Genomic DNA, 18944 nt, shown 5'->3' with positions numbered 1-18944 from the left:
ATGCAAAGAACTCCTGTTGCAAAGGTTAAGCTGGCATAAAGATAAAGCAAGGAATGCAGAGTCACGTAGTCATGTATCTAAACCTTGATATAGGATTGCAAGGATTTTCACCACTCAGTAGACATTGTCACTGTATGCCTTCCAACGGTTAGCTGGGATGAGGTTAGCTGGGACCTCCCATGGAAATACACAGTGTGTGGTCTCCCTCAGATGATGCACCACTGTGCATATAGCGGGGGCACTGTGGGGACTACTCAGTGTAGTGACCCTAGTATAAGCCGGGACCCCTACTTTTGAGCCACTTTTCTGGCCCAAAAATTAGGCTTATACTCGAGTATCTACAGTAATTGCAATTTTGCAATTTAATTGATTTTGTGTAATCCTTTCATAAATTTTGTATGTCATGTGAAATTATGACCGAGGCAGACATAAACGAGTTTCCACGTAAATTGGAAAAATGCACAAAGCAGAATGGTCAGAGTGAATAGTAAGAACAAGTAAAAAAAAAACATTTTTTCAAAAAGACCTTATGGTTTATGAGAAAATCTATTTATATAAAATTATGTGCTGCTATCACTCAAAAACCCTTGATTGATTTTAAAGAAACGTCAAATTCAGGGAAAGAGATCCTGCACACCGATTGGTTTATAAGACCTTTGTTGGTGATCAGCACAGGAAGCTACTTAGCTGCAGTAGTGAGTTGTGGTGTTACCTGCATGGTTAGGTAATAGTAGGTAGCATAGTTCACATGAATATTTCATATTGCCTGATAGAATCAACCAGGCCCCTAGACTCTACAGGCCCTAGGCACATGCCTAAGTTGCCTCTTGGATGATCTGGCTCTCTCATAGTGACGGTTCCTATTCCCCTCCCCCAGGCGGAGAATATCATGTTCCTGGAGCTGGACCTGACCCCACCCGCTGTGTTTGAGATGGACTTTAAGGGCGAAGCTGAGCAGGACCCTCGCGCCCTACACCTGGAGAGGCTGACCCGCCTGGACAGTCTGCTGGAGCGCCCAGCCGCCGCCCGCGTCCGGAAATCCAGGTCATGGTGAGAACACGGAGGATGTTTTTGTTGGTTTTGTTTTTAAAAATTAGCTCTCGTTTTTGGGCTTAGAATCTACATCCTTAAAAGTGCTGCTGAGGGTTGCAGGACATAATCTACAACCATGATTTAAAAACCGCCGTCCAGACGTGCGTGTTCCTATTATTCCTTTGTTAACCCCTGCAACACCTATATACCCACTTATACACCTTTAATGACTGCCACATGCAACGACTGGATGTGATCGCTAGAACAAATATTTGAAGCTCCAGTTCTCTACAGATGTATCGCTCTGCCATTGCCTAGCGATGCATCTGTACAGAACTATGGCCCCCGAACTGTCGCCCTAGTAAATGCATCCGATCGCCACAGATGCGCAGGCTGGGGATAGCGGTCCGCCAAATGCCCCACCAGTAGTAAAATATGGCATCTGGGGTATTATTTTAACTGGGAAGGGCCAAAGAATATATTTGTATGCGTTTTATAACTGTGGGATGTGTCATGTGAACCTTAGGAAGGGTGAAAAATGAAAACCTGCATTTTCTGCATTTATGCCTAAATTGTCCCCATAAAATGACTATAAAATGAAATTGTTTTTGGAAAAAAAAATATTACCCAGAGAAAGCCTAGATTGTAGGGGAAAAAAACAAACAAAATAAATATCATTAAGGTGCTATAAGTAACTAAAAAGGTACTGCTGTATCAAAGCGACACAGCTACACTACAAAAAAAGTGTCAAAAACCTCAGGAAGTTTAAGGAACCTTGGAACGCGAATTGGTTAAAGTACCATAAGAACCATGTTGCTTTTTTTTAAATCACAGTTTCTGGTTGAAGAATACCTGAAGGACACCTCAAGTGAAAGTTATATGGAGGCTGCCATATTGATTTCCTTTTAAACAATACCAGTTGCCTGGCTGTCCTGCTGATGCTCTGCCTTTAATACTTTTAGCCATAGCCCCTGAACAAGCATGCAGCCGATCAGGTGTTTCTGACATTATTGTCAAAACTGACAGGATAAGCTGCATTCTTGTTTATGGTGTGAATCAGACACTACTGCAGCCAAACAGATCAGCAGGAGAGCCAGGGAACTGGTTTCGTTTTACAGGAAATAAATATGGCAGCCTCCATATACCTCTCACTTCAGGTGTCCTTTTAGGCCTGGTGCACACCAAAAACCGCTAGCAGATACGCAAAATGCTAGCAGATTTTGAAACGCTTTTTCTTCTTTTTCTGTAGCGTTTCAGCTAGCATTTTGCGGTTTTGTGAAGCGTTTTTGGTGTAGTAGATTTCATGTATTGTTACAGTAAAGCTGTTACTGAACAGTTACTGTAACAAAAAACGCCTGGCAAACCGCTCTGAAGTGCCGTTTTTCAGAGCAGTTTGCGTTTTTCCTATACTTAACATTGAGGCAGAAACGCCTCCGCAATCCAAAATCTGCAGCAGCCCGTGAGTATGCGTTTCTGCAAAACGCCTCCCGCTCTGGTGTGCACCAGCCCATTGAAATACATTACCCAAGCGGATCCGCACCCGCAAGCGGATCGCAAACCGCAGCAGAAACGCTCTGGTGTGCACTAGGCCTTAGAAGGGATTTCTGTCTACCACGCCACTTAAAGGGACTCCGAGCTCAAAAAAAAAAAGAAAGTTGTACTCACCATGGGCTTTCTCCAGCCCAGTGCTGGTCGGGAGGTCCCACGCCGGCGTCCTGGCTCCTCTCCTTCTCCCCGCTCCGGAATGGCTGGCAGGCCGCAGCCCGGGCGACACTCTCCCGAGTGTCGGGCTTCTTCTTCCGCATATGACGCGGATTACGTCACACGCCGGCCGCCTCGCGTCATCATGGCGGCCGGCGTGAAAGTACTGCGCATGCGCGCTTTGTTCGCGCATGCGCAGTACTTTCACGCCGGCCGCCATGATGACGCGAGGCGGCCGGCGTGTGACGTAATCCGCGTCATATGCGGAAGAAGAAGCCCGACACTCGGGAGAGTGTCGCCCGGGCTGCGGCCTGCCAGCCATTCCGGAGCGGGGAGAAGGAGAGGAGCCAGGACGCCGGCGTGGGACCTCCCGACCAGCACTGGGCTGGAGAAAGCCCATGGTGAGTACAACTTTCTTTTTTTTTTTGAGCTCGGAGTCCCTTTAACAGTAGATTGTTGCACTGGACAATAAAAAAATTACAAACAAGATGACAAAGGGTATTATAAACAAATAAAAAATGCTGAAAAATAGTTTAAAACGTTGACAAACGTTTCCTTAACCAGCAACTTTAAATATGTTTGCATTTTATTGACAGGTGTCAGCAATCCAAGCTGCTCCCCTCGTCCACCACCCACATCTCCTTGTCTGCAAGCAGCCAAAGGCGTCCACTTTCCCCGACCCACGAGTGACTCCGCCCCTCTCTGGAACTCACCGCCCATGCACATTAACCCCTTAAGCCAGGCTTTGCTTCCAACCGAAGGAGGAGTCGATAGCGGGATCCCACCACTGTCCTTACTCGGCTTCATTCTTGCCTGGAGATGAGACCTCAGCCGTGGAAAGACGTCAGGACTTTGTATTTATGGAATTAACCTAATTTATTTATTTATTAATTCTGTGGAAAGTCTGTGCTGCCGACTCCTGGCGCCTCTTAGCTCTCCGCAGGCGCTCTGGAAGTACGGTAGATCCCGATGGATCCAGAAGCTTGTTTGTTGACTGAGTGGAAGACTCTTGACTGCTTACCGTAAGTTGGGTATCGTTCTCTTGGCCTGAAGGCCATCTTGATGGTTTGTGTCCATAGGACTAGCCAGGCTGGAGGTTCACTATCTGCTCTCTTTGTACATCTAGCAAGCAAGCAAGCCTGTTTTATATATGCTCAGCGATGTCTGTGTGCCCACCAAGGTTGGTGGCTCTCATGCTCTCCTTCAGCAGCATAATTTCAAGTATATGAGGCACAATTACAACCTGGCTTGAATTTCTAAGACTTTTGAAGCTTACGCTTTAAATGCCAGTGCCTTAACGCCAAGGCTTCTCAGCTCCACCTTACCACACTTCTTCTGATCAAGGTCTTCAGGCACAAGATAAGAACCATTTATGCTCTAGCTGGGATGGAGGTTATTGGCAGACAGATCTTTCTTCTTCACTCATGGAAAGTTGGGTCCTACAAGTCAGCCTAGATTGTTTCTCTTTGGTCATGAAATCAATGAGGAGGTCTACCAAAGGATCCTTGTTGTGTTATATCTTCAACCAAGGTCCAAGCTTGGGCACCAGCCCAGAAGAGTTTTTAAGGCTAGATGTTGTGATCTCTGATTGATTGAAAAATTAACAAAACGCTGCCTCGAAATAAAGAGTTATACAAGACTTTGACCTGAATATCTCAGCTGCCAGAACAAACAGGACATGTCTGTGTTTATCAAGGATGGGGTGATGAATCCCAACGCCCAGGCACACAAAGTCAACTTTAAGATCTATACATGGGTCTTCGATATGGCATGGGGAATAACAGCTGTATGCACTTTAAAGCTAAAGTGTTCCAACGACTTTATCACGTTTCTTTTATTAATACTTGAAAGTGAAGCTTCTTTTTTAATGTAGTCTTTTTGGCATAACCACTGTACAAAAGCAGAACGTTCATCTCGCTCTGGTGATGTATGCGTTTGGGACTCCAACAGCATCCACGGGAAATGGGGGACAGACCACCAAGAAATACAATGTGGGGCTCATGGAAATTAACATAACACGTTGTGCAATAATGTTGAGATTTTTCTATGCAGTCACAATTCAAACAGCGGATGTCGCCAACTTGTGGCTACTGGGGATGTTGTGGAATTACGAGTGGTATTAGATCAGGGCCGCGCCCAAGGAGACTTGTAGTTGCACAAAACTTAGAGGGCTAGGAGTTGACCATCTCTGCTTTCCCGTCCTATTGTAAATACAAAGTATCTAAAAGCATTCTAAAAGGTCTCCTACATCCATCTCAGCTTGGCGTTTCTTTGTTGGTCTTCACTAAAGCGGTTGTGAAAAGGCAAATACACTGTTCTAATTGGCGATCACAGCTGGCAGTAGTAGTGGTGGTCTCAGGGGACTGACGAGCATATAAGTTTGTACTACACTAAGCAGTACAGGGAGTATCGGGGAATTTGTGTGCCGAAAGCGTCAGTGGAAGTTTGGGTATCCCATAGACGCCCAGGTTAATTGTGGCTGCAAAGGGAAATTTGGGTGCCAAAGGCAGCTGATGAAAGATTGTATAGTGGGCGGTCTGCGGCACCAATATTTCCCACAATGCAACAAGGTTAACAGACAGGAAACCGTCAGGGCCACGGCCCTGACATCACGCTACGGGAGGGTTTTCACCACAGTATCGGTCATACAGATGTCCTTGATGATCTTTTCAAGTAAAGGTTAAGATTTCTTGTGGGAAACTGATTGAAATGAAGTTAAATCCTGGGTTATAGTTCCTCTTTAAGTCCAGTATGCTGTAAGGTGGAGCCACTATGCATCAGACTTGGTTAACCAGCACATTTGGAGGACTAAGTAAATCTGATTCAGAGTACCTTCTTCCATTGCTTCATGTGGCCATTGTGGGGATCTTCAACAATGGACATGAGTTAGCATATGCAGCAGGCAGGTCTGCATTTCCTTCTTATGGCCAGCATTACGTCTTCTGCAGTTTGTACTACAGTAGCTCTTTTGTGGGACCTGATCAGACACTCTCTAGCCTTCACGCCCAATGAACCCTGGGCAGACATCTCCCTCCTACCAATTCATAATTTATCCTTCTAAACATCTTCGGTAGTACTAACCATTACATACTAGAAACACCCCACAAGACCTGCTTGATGTTCTGAAGAAGCTCAGATCCAGTTGACTAACCATCACAGCTTGACCCTTCTTAAACCCACTCATGTCCTTATGGATTATTTGCTCAACTGTTCTCCAGCCTTAGTAAAGGCTAACGGGTATTAAACCTAGCTGTGGTTGCCAAGTGTGGAGAGCTAATGAACAAACTGCAATGACTCTAAAACACTGATCAAAAGATCCTGTGTTCGAGACATTCTTTTGAGAGCATCTCAGTATTTTGCCTACACAACCGCATTAGAGGCCATCTTGGTAAAAATAACCCAATGATACTTGATGAGTAATGTTTATTTTTATTATGGTCCAACCAGAAACCTTTCTAGCTGGTGTGGCGTGGCAGATCTGTCATAGGTGGCAGGTATTTTGGTCGAACCCACAACTTCCTTTGTAGTATCCAAACTTGCATGCTTAGTACTAAAAGACTACCAACTCTTAACAGGCCAATGACTTCATACAATGGTTGAGAAGTGGCTCCTTTTTGGTTTCCTGCGGGGACCAGATCTTGACGCAGATAAACATATTCAGCATCCTTTGACCATGGAATAGGCATATCCTATGCACACCACACTCCCTATGCAGAGCACTATCTGGAGCCTCATTGAGCCCAACATGTCTGAAAAGACCAACCAATCAAGGTTCCAAGTATGGTCCAATAAAAAGTGGAATACAGTGTTGCAAGTCTTCACTCTTGACACGGTTTTGGGCACTTTTCCCATACACATTTCTGAATGAGACATGTCTTTTCATGTTGGGTAAGTCTGTATATAATGCTTAGTGACTGTGTGATGGAGGTTCTATGGAGCTGTTATTAAAAAGCATTCAGCTATTTATATCCTAATAATATAAGAATATTGTCCTCACTCACCGTGGTGTTTTGTCATTTGTAAGTACATTGAACAGAGAGGATTGTGGGTATGGCACGGAGGCGTGGTCTTCAGATTCCTAGAGCCTCCTCTTGGGAAATGGGTTCCTGTGCTCTACATCATGTGATCGCAGTCACGATACAAAACGCAGCAGGGGAAGCAGAAAACGTGACCCAATGTGGCTCAGTTGACACACCAGGAGCGGGAAGCTGCTGGTAGCTGCAGGATCAGGGCCAAATTTACAGCTCAGGAGTTTATAGGCACATAAGCTCTGGCACCTTAAACCCCGCCCCTTAACACAGACCACACCTCCTCAAGGCACACACTCTGCAGAGCATGATATGCCCCATTAAGCAATCTCCCCCAACCGGATGCACACTGCACTCTGCAGAGGGAGAGAAGGAGAGCATCTGTGGTGACCAGTGAGCCGCCTTTCACACGTGGGCTGTCTAGAGGCACTAGCCTACAGTGCCTATTGGTAAATCTTAATCGTAAAAATCGTAAAAGCCTAAAAGCACAGGAAGGGTTGCATGTGTTGGCTGTGGGCCTGTGGCTCACTAACCAGCACTCCGCGTTCCAGCACTGAGAGAAGGGTGACATCAGCGCTTGAACGTGGGGAGCAGATGAGTGAGCATGCTACAGCGGACTTTCTATACTGGGGCACCACCTATATCTGGCTACAGGCCACCTATACTGGGCCACCACCTATACTTGGCTACCTATACTGGGGCTGGAACCACCTATACCTGGCTACCTATACTGGGTCACCACTTATACCTAGCTACCTATACTGGGGCACCACCTATATCTGGCTACAGGCTACCTATACTGGGCCACCACCTATACCTGGCTACCTATACTGGGGCTGGAACCACCTATACCTGACTACCTATACTGGGGCTGGAACCACCTATACCTGGCTATCTATACTGGGCCACCACTTATACCTAGCTACCTATACTGAGGCACCACCTATACCTGGCTACCTATACTGGGGCTGGAACCACCTATACCTGGCTACCTATACTGGGGCTGGAACCACCTATACCTGGCTACCTATACTGGGGCACCACCTATACCTGGCTACCTATACTGGGGCACCACCTATACCTAGCTACCTATACTGGGCCACCACTTGTACCTAGCTACCTATACTACCTATACTGGGGCACCACCTATACCTGGCTACCTATACTGGGGCACCACCTATACCTGGCTACCTATACTGGGGCACCACCTATACCTGGCTACCTATACTGGGGCACCACCTATACCTGGCTACCTATACTGGGCCACCACTTGTACCTAGCTACCCATACTGGGGCACCACCTATACCAGACATGGGCAAACTTGGCCCTTCAGCTGTTAAGGAACTACAAGTCCCACAATGCATTTGCCTTTATGAGTCATGACTGTGGCTGTAAGACTCCTGCAATGCATTGTGGGACTTGTAGTTCCTCAACAGCTGGAGGGCCAAGTTTGCCCATGACTGACCTATACCATGCTACCTATACTGGGGCACCACCTATACCATGCTACCTATACTGGGGCACCACCTATACACTGCTACCTATCCTGGGGCACTACCTATACTGGGGCACCACCTATACCTGGCTACCTATACTGGGCCACCACTTGTACCTAGCTACCTATACTGGGGCACCACCTATACCTGGCTACGTATACTGGGGCTGGAACCACCTATACACTGCTACCTATACTGGGGCACCACTTGTACCTAGCTACCTATATTGGGGCACCACCTATACCCTGCTACCTATACTGGGGCACCACCTATACCTGGCTACCTATACTGGGCCACCACTTGTACCTAGCTACCTATACTGGGGCACCACCTATATCTGGCTACAGGCTACCTATACTGGGCCACCACCTATACCTGGCTACCTATACTGGGCCACCACTTGTACCTAGCTACCTATACTGGGGCACCACCTATACCTGGCTACCTATACTGGGGCACTACCTATACTGGGGCACCACCTATACCTGGCTACCTATACTGGGGCACCACCTATACTGGGGCACCACCTATACCTGGCTATCTATACTAGAGATAGGGATAAAAGAGGCACAGGGGGAAAAGAGATGAGAGTGGGGTGGAGTGAAAGAGAATCTGTAACAATAAAAAGAGCCCCTGGGGGATACTTACCTCGGGAGGGAGAAGCCTCTGATCCTGATCATAATGAGGGTTCCCCAGTCCAGCTCAACCATCTGGATCCAGCGCTGGGACCCCCCGCAAACAGAGCGGCAATAGCAGTAGCGGCTCTCCGGGGGAAATAGCCATACGGCTCGTGCCTGAACAGTAGAGCAGACCAGATCGGGCTCGGCTATTTCTGCCGGAGACGAGCGGGGAGCCACTACTCTGCCTGTATGCAGGAGAAGTGCGCCCTCTGCGGCTGCTGGAGAGATACGCAAAGAGCGCACTTCTCTTATGTCAGACTGGCTCCGACTGACGGGAGTGCGGGGACCCGGTACTGGAGCTGCAGACAGTGGAGGACGGCCGCATGGGAGCGTATGGGGCTGGAGGAAGCCCCAGGTATGTATAAAACTTTATTGTATTCCAGCTCTGAATCTCTTTAAAGGGCACCTGAGCTGGAAGGGGGGGGGGGGGTAGATTTACTTACCTGGGGTTTCTTCCTGTCCCTTCTGAAAGATCCCCCGACCAAGAGCAGTCTGCACAGTTTTCTTTTTGAACTGTACAAGACGCTCCTGACAACGAGAGCGCGGCAGCCACGCCCATGCATGAACTGTGCCACATGACAAGAGTTCTGGCACACTGGAGAGTTCTGGGAACTTTCTGAGGGGACAGCAGCACCCTGGAGAGCAGCGGAACTACAGCGAGGCACCTGATAGACTGCTAGGGGCTGGAAGAAGCACCAGGTAAGTAAATCTAATAGCCCCCAGGTCGGATGTGCTTTAAAGAGTACTTGAAGTGACAGAGCCTGTCATGATGGAGGATGGGGGGTGGTCACGGGGTTAAATACTTACACATCCCGGTTTATCCCTCCACACAGGCGATAACCCCGGCTCCCCCCGGAGATGGACCCTGGCAAATTTCTTTTGAAAAACTCATTTCTCTGGCCACACTTACCAGTGTTGCCATGGCTTGTCCCCAGCTTGGCAGCCTTGGCCTGATTGGTGGCTTCAGAGCTGGGAGTGAGCCATAGACATGCAGATGGGAGGGTCGCAGGGTTAAATACATACCTGTCCTGGCGTCTTCAGGGCACAGGTAAGGCTCCACCCCTCTCCTCGGGAGTGCAGTGGCGGTCATGTTTCCAAAGCTCTTCAAAAACCTTCACCTGTGTGGCTGCGGCCCGCGCCCAGTTTGGCCTGGCTGGTGGCTGCTGAGCTGGGAATGATCATTATTCCAAGTTGTTGCAAATGTTATGCATTTGTGCAACTTGGAACTGGACCAATCAAACGCAGCAGCTGCTGGCTCATGGGGTAACAGCTCTTCCAGTGCTGATGTAATGAGAGTGGGAGGATTCTTCTTATCATTCCTCTAAGTGTCTGCATTGTGCTCTTTGCTGGACACTCAGTGTACAAATAGCTTTATTTATAGCCGCATGCCTCAGTCTCACCACTTCACTGTTCCGTTACATCCCTGCAGTCTGAGGCTCAAATCAAAGTTTATAAAAACTGTCACCCGAAACGAACTGTACAGATCACCGGAGGCGACAGACACAGAGCGTGAACAAAGATTCAGAACTTGCTGCTTCTTATTATGACAATATTACGGGTTTTGTTTGACAACACATATGTTGAGGCGCTGCTGTAGTATATCACACAACAATGACATTTCACTGCAGTGACTCACAACTTGAAGAAGGATGAGAGCCTGCGCTTTCTACAGCTCACAGCAGAAATGACTGGTTCAATAAATACCTTTCCTGTTCATACAGTCACCAACCAACATATGATCCATGAGCAGCAATACATACATTATTATTATGTCTTTATTTAGCAGTGACATCTTCAGCAGCACTGTACACAGTACATAGTCATGTCACTGACTTTAGAGGAACTCACAATTCCTATCGTGCAGAGCCGGTTTAAGCAGCACGGGGCCCCCGGTACAAAGGTAACCTAGGGGCCTTCTACCCTAAGGCAAAGGTAACCCTTCCTCCGTAACTCCCTGACAGCTAGCCCAGTGGTCCAGTTTCACAGCAAAATTACAAATTCCCAGTAGTCTTTCTTCCTAGGTAGTAAGGTGTCTCTAGTATAGGTATTAAAAGTGCTCCCAGTATAGGTAGAGTGGTACCCCTAGTATAGGTAGTAAGGTGCCCCAGTTATGGTAAGGCTCCTCAGTATAGGTAGTAAGATGCCCCCAGTATAGGTAGAGTGGTACCCCTAGTATAGGTATTAAAGTGCCCCCAGTATTAGTAAGGTGCCACCAGTATAGGTAGCAAGGTGCCCCCAGTTATGGTAATAAGGTTCCTCAGTATAGGTAGTAAGATGCCCCCAGTATAGGTAGAGTGGTACCCCTAGTATAGGTATTAAAGTGCCCCCAGTTATGGTAATAAGATGCCCCCAGTATAGGTAGAGTGGTTCCCCCAGTATAAGTATTAAGGTGCCACCAGTATAGATAGTTAATGCAATTACAATGCATTTCGCAGCATTTGAAAAATCACGGAACAAACGCAAGCAATCACGGGTGGAAAATGCAAATGGGAGCGAACTGAAAACAATGCCCCTGCAAGTTTGTTCCCGCCTTGGTTATGTAAAAACTTCTTAAAGGGGCACTATAGCAAAAAATTGTAAAATTTAAAATATGTGCAAACAGACAAATAAGAAGTATGTTTTTTTCCAGAGTAAAATGAGCCATAAATTACTTTTCTCCTATGTTGCTGTCACTTACAGGAGGTAGTAGAAATCTGACAAAAGCGACAGGTTTTGGACTAGTCCATCTAGTCTCAGGGATTTATTTATTTTCAAAAGCACTTAGTGAATGGCAGTTGATCTGTCCAGTTGCCAAAAAACTGTGTAGTGAGCAGGAAAGCTGGCCAGCATCATTGTTTAACCACTTGACGACCAGGGGATTTCTGTCTGACCTGCGTTGCGTGGGCTCTCCAGCCCGCAGCACAGATCAGGATTATGCCAGGGCGATCAGACTTACCCCCTTTTTTCCCCACTAGGGGGATGTCCTGCTGGGGAGGGGTCTGATCGCCGCCGGCTTGCTGCGCTTTGCGGGGGAGCTCTCCAAAGCCCCCCTCTGCAGTGTTTTCGGCGCTCCCTGCCTCTCCGTCCCTCCATCTCCCTCCATGGCCTGCGCAGGACGGATATCCGTCCTGCGCATTGAAGGATAGGCTTCAGCCTATCATATGCCGGTGATCCCCGGCCAATCAGAGGCCGGGGATCGCCGATCTGCCTTACGGCGCTGCTGCGCAGCGGCGCCGTATGATGTAAACAGCGGGGATTTCTTCCCCGCGTATTTACATTTTGCTGGCGAGCCGCGATCGGCGGCTCTCCGGCTGTTCACAGAGACACCCTCCGTGAACGGACATGGAAAGGCCGCTCGAATCGGCGTTAGCTGGTCGTCAAGAGGTTAAATCCTTTTTAGGGAATATCTTTATAAACAATAAAAGCCTTGCTGAGAATCCCCTATGAAGAGATAGACTAGTCCAAAACCTGTCACTTCTGTCAGATTTCTACTGCCTACAGTAAGTGACAGCAACATAGGAGAAAAGTCATTTATGGATCATTTTACTCTGGAAAAAACATACTTCTTATTTGTCTGTTTGCACATATTTTAAATGTTACAATTGTTTGCCATAGTGATAGTGCCCTTTTAAATCGTTCCGTTAATGGGAATTATTGATAATTGCCTTCTGATTAGTTTCGATAGTTCAAATACTGTTGAAAGATTGAATCTGAAAGAAAAATTGGGCACCTTGAGAATAATAAAGGCCTGAACAATCTCCAGGGGTGAATTCTGTCTATTTTACAGCCATGTAAAACCTTCAGATAGAACATGCATCTTTGTATTATTATGAGCATGGCAGCCCTGTAGATGTTCAGCCCGGTGTGAGATAAGCTGGTTTTGCCCTACAGACGTTGGCGAGGAAGGTCACGGCGCCAGTCGGAGGAGAAGCAGAGAATTTCATGAAGGAGAGAGAGAGGAAAACATCTTTGTCTGGCAATCTCGTTTTCCATTAAATCCCCCGCTGCATTCTGGGTAATGAGAGAATCGTCAATCATGATTAAGACTCCTCCGCCTCGCCCTCCCTCCCGGCACATAGCAGCCATTACAACAAGTGTCTTTCCAGGGATGCGGTCTCCATGGTAACGGTAACCGAGGGCGGTGCGCCCGTGGATGTCACACACGGGGGATTCGTGTTTCAGCTGTTTCGCATTATCCTCACCTTTCCAAGGATGATTAACGCTTTCCTCACAGAGCTCCTACTCGCTCCTTATCCCAAGCAACAAACGGTTATTTATTTACGCCACAATCAAAACGCACAGCACAGGCCGCACCGTCACCCAAATCCCCAGAATGACCCTTTAATAATGAATAATAAGGGGTCGTGTGTCTGCATGTGCACCCCTAGTAGGGGCCCATATTATTATTATTGATTTATAAAGCGCCAACATATTCTGTGGCGCTGTACAAAGTGAGAAATTAACATGGAGTACAAAACAATACAGACAATGGTAAACACTAATCAATAAAATCCAGAATCGATATCAAATACAGAATGGGTAACAACAGTGATAAAAGGAACATGATGAATAAAATGTATAATGAACTCCAAGACACAAAAGGGGGAGAGAGCCCTGCCCTTGTGAGCTTGCAATCTAAAGCATACATGCCAAATCTGGCCCTTTGGAGCCATCAGATTTGGCCCTCAGGTGGTTTCCCCCTTTGCATTATGTTTGGCCTACTTAGGACCACCGGAGAAGCTATATTGGAGGGTGAGCCCTAGATCCCCAGGGAAGCCAAATAGGGAGGGGGGAAGCACAAGATACCATGGAACTGTATAGGAGAGGGAGGAGGCCACCAGGGAACTGTATAGGAGAGGGAGGGGGGCCACTAGACACCAGGAAACTGTATGGAGAGGGAAGACCACTGAACATCAGGAAATTGAACAGAGGAGGGAGGAAGAACCACTAAACATCAAGGAACTTTATAGCTGAAGGAGAAGGGCCACTAGACACCAGGGAACCATATAGGGGAAGGAGGGGGGCACTAGGGAACTGTATAGGGAATGGAGGGGTGCTATTAGATACCAGGGAATTTTTGATGGCCACTAGACATTGAGGTTAGCCCTCCAGCTGTTAAGGAACTACAAGTCCCACAATGCATTGCAGGAGTCTGGCAGCCACAGTCATAGCTCAAAGGCAAATGCATTGTGGGACTTGTAGTTCCTTAACAGCTGGAGGGCCAAGTTTGCCCATGCCTGATATAGGGGAAGGAGGGAGGCACTAGGGAACTGTATAGGGAATGGAGGGGGGACTATTAGATACCAGGGAATTTTATAAGGGAGAGAGGTGGCCACTAGACATTGAGGTTGGCCCGCCACTTGGTCCCAGAGCTCAATTTTGTCCCACTTCGTATTTGAGCTTGACACCCCTGACCTAAAGGAATAGGTGGGAAACAAGCGGTGGGGTAGTATACAATCATCATACCTAGAGGCAGTCTGTTTTTAGGTTATCTAGTAAGAAGTGCAACTTGGCCTTAGGTCAAAGAGGGAATATGCTTGCTGGAAAAAGGGAGTTTTGAGAGAGCGTTTAAGATATCAAAGGTTGGAGAGTGACGGGTGTGCTGTGGGAGGGAATTCCATAGGAGGGGTGAAGCACATGTGAAATCTTGTATAAGTGAATGTGAGGAGGTGAATCTAGAAGAGGATAAAAGAAGCTTGTTTGCAGATCTGAGATTGCGGTTGGGTTGGTATCTGGAGACTAGTGAGGAGATGTACAGTGGAGAGAGATTGTGGAGAGCTTTGTAGGTTAGGGTTAAGCGTTTGAACTGGATTCTCTGGTTACTTGGTAGCTAATGACAGAGAGGAGCAGCAGAGGAAGAAGAAGAAGATAAATGAGTTAAGCAGCCAAGTTCAGTACATATCCTATTTATTGCCAATCACTACTTAATATGCTGTCGCCATGACTACAGCCTCATCACTCATTTAGATGGACTACTACACAATCACCCTTAGCAACCTGGCTCACAATCCTGAAAAATGGCATTGCCTCGTTTGGACACATGAAAAAACGAGGGGTGAGTAGGGGTGCCCTATTTATTATAAAGGGGTGGTGCTTATGTGTACTTTGTTAGGGGAGGAGCCTATTCAGGCTTCATCGATCCCTGACGATAACTGGGGTAAAAGTAATGAAAAAGAGATGTTCTTTTTCCAGAAATCGGCTCCCCTGATGGGTAACAGAAAGTGATGTAGTTTGTTCGTATTTTGAATTTTAAAGGGACCATAAAGTGACAAACTTGTTTTATGACCCTTGTGAGATGGGGCCCTCAGGCTGTGAGGGTCACCAGGGGGAGGCAAAGGAAGGGGTGTGAGCATGAGGGGGGAGCATCAAGGTTTCACTAGGAGACCCCACAAATTGTAGTTACACCACTGGCTTTGACTCTAATGGCTGCATGCTGCAGGTGTGTGACTGCAGGTGTATGACACAAACAACTAAATCCCTCAGCATGACAGCCTGGCAACTGGCATTGTTTATAAGGGAATGAAGTTGGCAGCCTCTGCATTCCTCTCGTCCCCTCAAACATTACTTTACAAACAATCAATTTTTCAGCAACTGGAGAGACTCCTCATCTGTTTTTTTTGCATAAAACAGTCCCATGTGCAGCCAGCAAAGCTTCCTTTTCATTTTCCCCCAAGATGAGGTCACATGATTATGCCTACAGGAAGTTGTCTGTTCAGATGCATGCTGGGAGAGAAATCCAGCACCTTTTGTTTACAGAAAGGATGATGTTTCTTTTCAGGCATGCCTCTGTATCAAAAAACCCACCTGATCAAATTGATCCGTTGTTCCACCATGAATCCTCCTCATGGAGAATTTCTGAGGATAAACTGATCACCTCTAGTGGTGACTGTGGTCCTTCTTTATGAGCGTATCCACACCTCCCAACTTTTTGAAATCAGATAGAGGGACACGTAAGCCACATCTCCAACCACACCCCTAATGCCCTGTGTAATCTGGGGTCCACGGGTGGGAGGGGTGCAGAGAGAAGCGTGGTCACTGCCACATGTGACAAGATGGCAGCACTTCCTTTGTAGTCCCACTATGGGCATGGCGTCAGGTGACCAATGAGATGATGCGTATGGATGGGGGTGACAATGTTACCTGTTTCAGCGCCTTCTTGCTGAGCTTCTGAGATGGAGAGATGACTTTACCCGCAGGAATGGGGGGTGATGGACAGCTGGGCTGGGGTGAAAATGGCTGGGACACTCTAGATGTAACTACAAAACAAATGAGAAACAAAAGTGTGAGTTCCTGGGCTCAGAAGAATCAGGTTCCCTTTAGAAATGCCCCAGGCGTAGCTGTGGTGTTGATCCTGTGCTGCTTCTACTTCCTGAATCATTGGCCCAGAACCAGTAAGCAGGTCACGTGACCCCACTGGCTGCATGCTTGCTGTAACTCAGGTGACACTGAATCCAAGGGAATAGCATGGTAGCTGTGTAAACCAGAGCTGAAATAAAGATGGCAGCCCTCCTATACATCTAAGGCTCGGTAAACCCGAAGCTGCGAAGGCAAACAACAGCAATCAGGTTGATTAGGGAATGACAGTGTATGGACAGGATCCTTGTTTCCTGGCCCATGGATGCCCAGTGTCAATGTAGCAGATTTTACTCTTCCTCTCTGCATTCAGCAGGGAAAGCATTTAGGCTCTAGAGAACTTAAAGGGGCACTATGGCGAAAAATTGTAAAATGTAAAATATGTGCAAACATAAACAAATAAGTAGTGTTTTTTCGATAGTAAAATGAGCCATAAATTACTTTTCTCCTATGTTGCTGTCACTTACAGTAGGTACTAGAAATCTGACAGAAGCGACGGGTTTTGGACTAGTCCATCTCTTCATAGGGGGATTTCTCAGGGATTTATTGATTTTCAAAAGCACTTAGTGAATGGTAGTTGATCCGTCCAACTGCCAGAAACTGTGTAGCGAACAGGGAAGCTGGCCAGTATCATTGTCTAAATCCTTTTTAGGGAATATATTTATAAAGAATAAAGGCCTTGCTGAGAATGAAGAGATGGACTAGTCCAAAACCTGTCGCTTCTATCAGACTTCTACTACCTACTGTAAGTGACAGCAACATAGAAGAAAATTAATTTATGGCTCATTTTACTCTGGAAAAAAGTACTTCTTGTCTATGTTTCCACATATTTTAAAATTTTACAATCTTTTGCCATGGAGTCCCTTTAACGTACCCCAGAACTGAGGGGGTGTTTGCATTTTATTAATACAACTAGTCTACCTAAGCCCGTTTAAAAATGGGTCTAGGTAGTGATACCGCATGTTGGTGCACATGCGCGCACCCGTTCGCCGCGCGTGCACACCTGCCTGCCGCGCACACGCTCGCCCCGCTCCCTGGCCCGTCCTCCTGTCCCAACGGTTGATTGTACTGCGCACATGCGCAGTACAAAAAAACCACGGACACAGAGACTGGGAAAGAGGATGATGCAGGGACAGTTAGGTTTTATTATAGAAGACTGTATATGTGGTGCTGTGACATGTGTCACAGCACCATCCTTTTTGTCTAGTGCCCCCTGTGGTCCCCGTTCTAGTCAAAATCTTCAATAGGTAAAGAACGTCGAATATGGGCGTCCTGCCTGAGAACGCCCCTTCCTCTCGTGACCATGCTCACTTGAACCACCCCTCCTGCATAATTATTAATAGCTTGTTACAAAAAAAAAAAAAAAAAGGCACCGCATAACTCACCTACTCCGGGTGGCCATCACCGCCTCTTCTGTCCTGCCGCAGTATCCTTTCATATATGCTGGCATCTTCACAGCAATGTTGTGGACCTGGAAGTAAAGTTACAATGGGTTAGCCACTCGAGGACTGCAGTGTTAAACTCCCCCTAAAGACCAGGCCATTTTTCAATCAATAGGCCACTGCAGCTTTAAGGCCTTGCTGCCGGCCCCTCAGCACACAAGTGATTCAGTGATACCCCCCCCTTTTCTCCCCAACAACAGAGCTTTCGGTTAGTGGGGTCTGATCGTTCCACCAAGGTTTTGTTTTTTTTGTCAATATTTATTTTTTATTTTTTTTTAAATAAAATTGCCTATCTTTTTATTTATTTTATATACCCCCTCCCTCCGTTTCTCACGTCGGCCAATCACTGTGATCGGCTGTCATACGCTTCAGCCTATGACAGCGGATCAACCCCGAGCCTACCAGGGGGACAGCCATGTCACACAGCTGTCTCCAGTACAGTGCTGCCCTAGATCACAGCTCTGTGCGGAGTAAAAAGATGGCGGTTTCGCCGTCTAACAGTCTCCCAGCGGCAATTGCCGCTGCGAGACTAAAGGCGGAGCTCCGTCATCCAGTTGGAGATGTGCGCATATCGGCGCACGCGATCTCCTGCCATCCCCACCCCCAGGACCTTACGCCGGTTGGCGTTAGGCAGTCCTGGGGCTGCTGCCGCGTCCACGCCGATCGGCGTGGAGCGGTCTTTAAGTGGTTAAATTAGCTAATCCAAGATCAGCAACAAACTATTTTTCAAAATAATCCTTGACACAACTCTATAGATTACTTATACTGTATATGCACTCAGTGGCGTAGCTAGGGTGTTTGACACCCGGTGCGGATAATTTACAGACACCCCCCCCCCCCCCACACACAAAAAAAGCAAAGCGCGCAGCGGCATCACATGGGTGGGGGTAACCAGGGGCGCCTCTAGCCATTTTGTCACTCCAGACGAGAAAACCTGTAGCGCCCCCATGACGTTTCACCAGATAATACAAATAGGCAGGGCTCCTCCCCCCCCCCCACCCTTCTCATTCGTTCCCCTAATAGCCCTGATCCCTGCCTGCATCTATAAGAAAAAAAGCATGTATGTACAAAGGGGGACAGAAGGAGGCACAAATGGGGGACAGAAGATGGCAGAGGGTAATGTAAGGAGTCACATGGAGACAGGAGGCACAAAGGCGCACAGAAGGAGGCACAGGGGGACAGAGGAAGGCACAGGGAACAGAGGTGGCACATGGGGGTTGAAGAGGCACATG

At 47.3% G+C, this 18944-nt stretch overlaps 1 protein-coding gene across 2 annotated transcripts in view; it reads left to right on the top strand.

Annotated features, from left to right (window-relative positions):
- KIF3C (kinesin family member 3C) overlaps positions 1-6729 on the top strand; it is a 111302-nt gene extending 104573 nt beyond the window's left edge. For both annotated transcript variants that reach the window (XM_068279922.1, XM_068279921.1), the window contains exons 7-8: positions 878-1050; positions 3330-6729. In XM_068279922.1, coding sequence (XP_068136023.1) covers positions 878-1050; positions 3330-3423 — 267 coding nt within the window. In that variant the 3' untranslated portion in view covers positions 3424-6729. The remainder of the gene's footprint in view (positions 1-877; positions 1051-3329) is intronic.
- Positions 6730-18944: the final 12215 nt, after the last annotated feature.

The sequence above is a fragment of the Hyperolius riggenbachi genome, chromosome 4 (assembly GCF_040937935.1).
Source record: "Hyperolius riggenbachi isolate aHypRig1 chromosome 4, aHypRig1.pri, whole genome shotgun sequence".
Lineage (NCBI taxonomy): Eukaryota > Metazoa > Chordata > Amphibia > Anura > Hyperoliidae > Hyperolius > Hyperolius riggenbachi.
The sequence above is the reverse complement of the archived record's forward strand: the minus strand, read 5'-3'. Positions and strand labels throughout refer to the sequence as shown.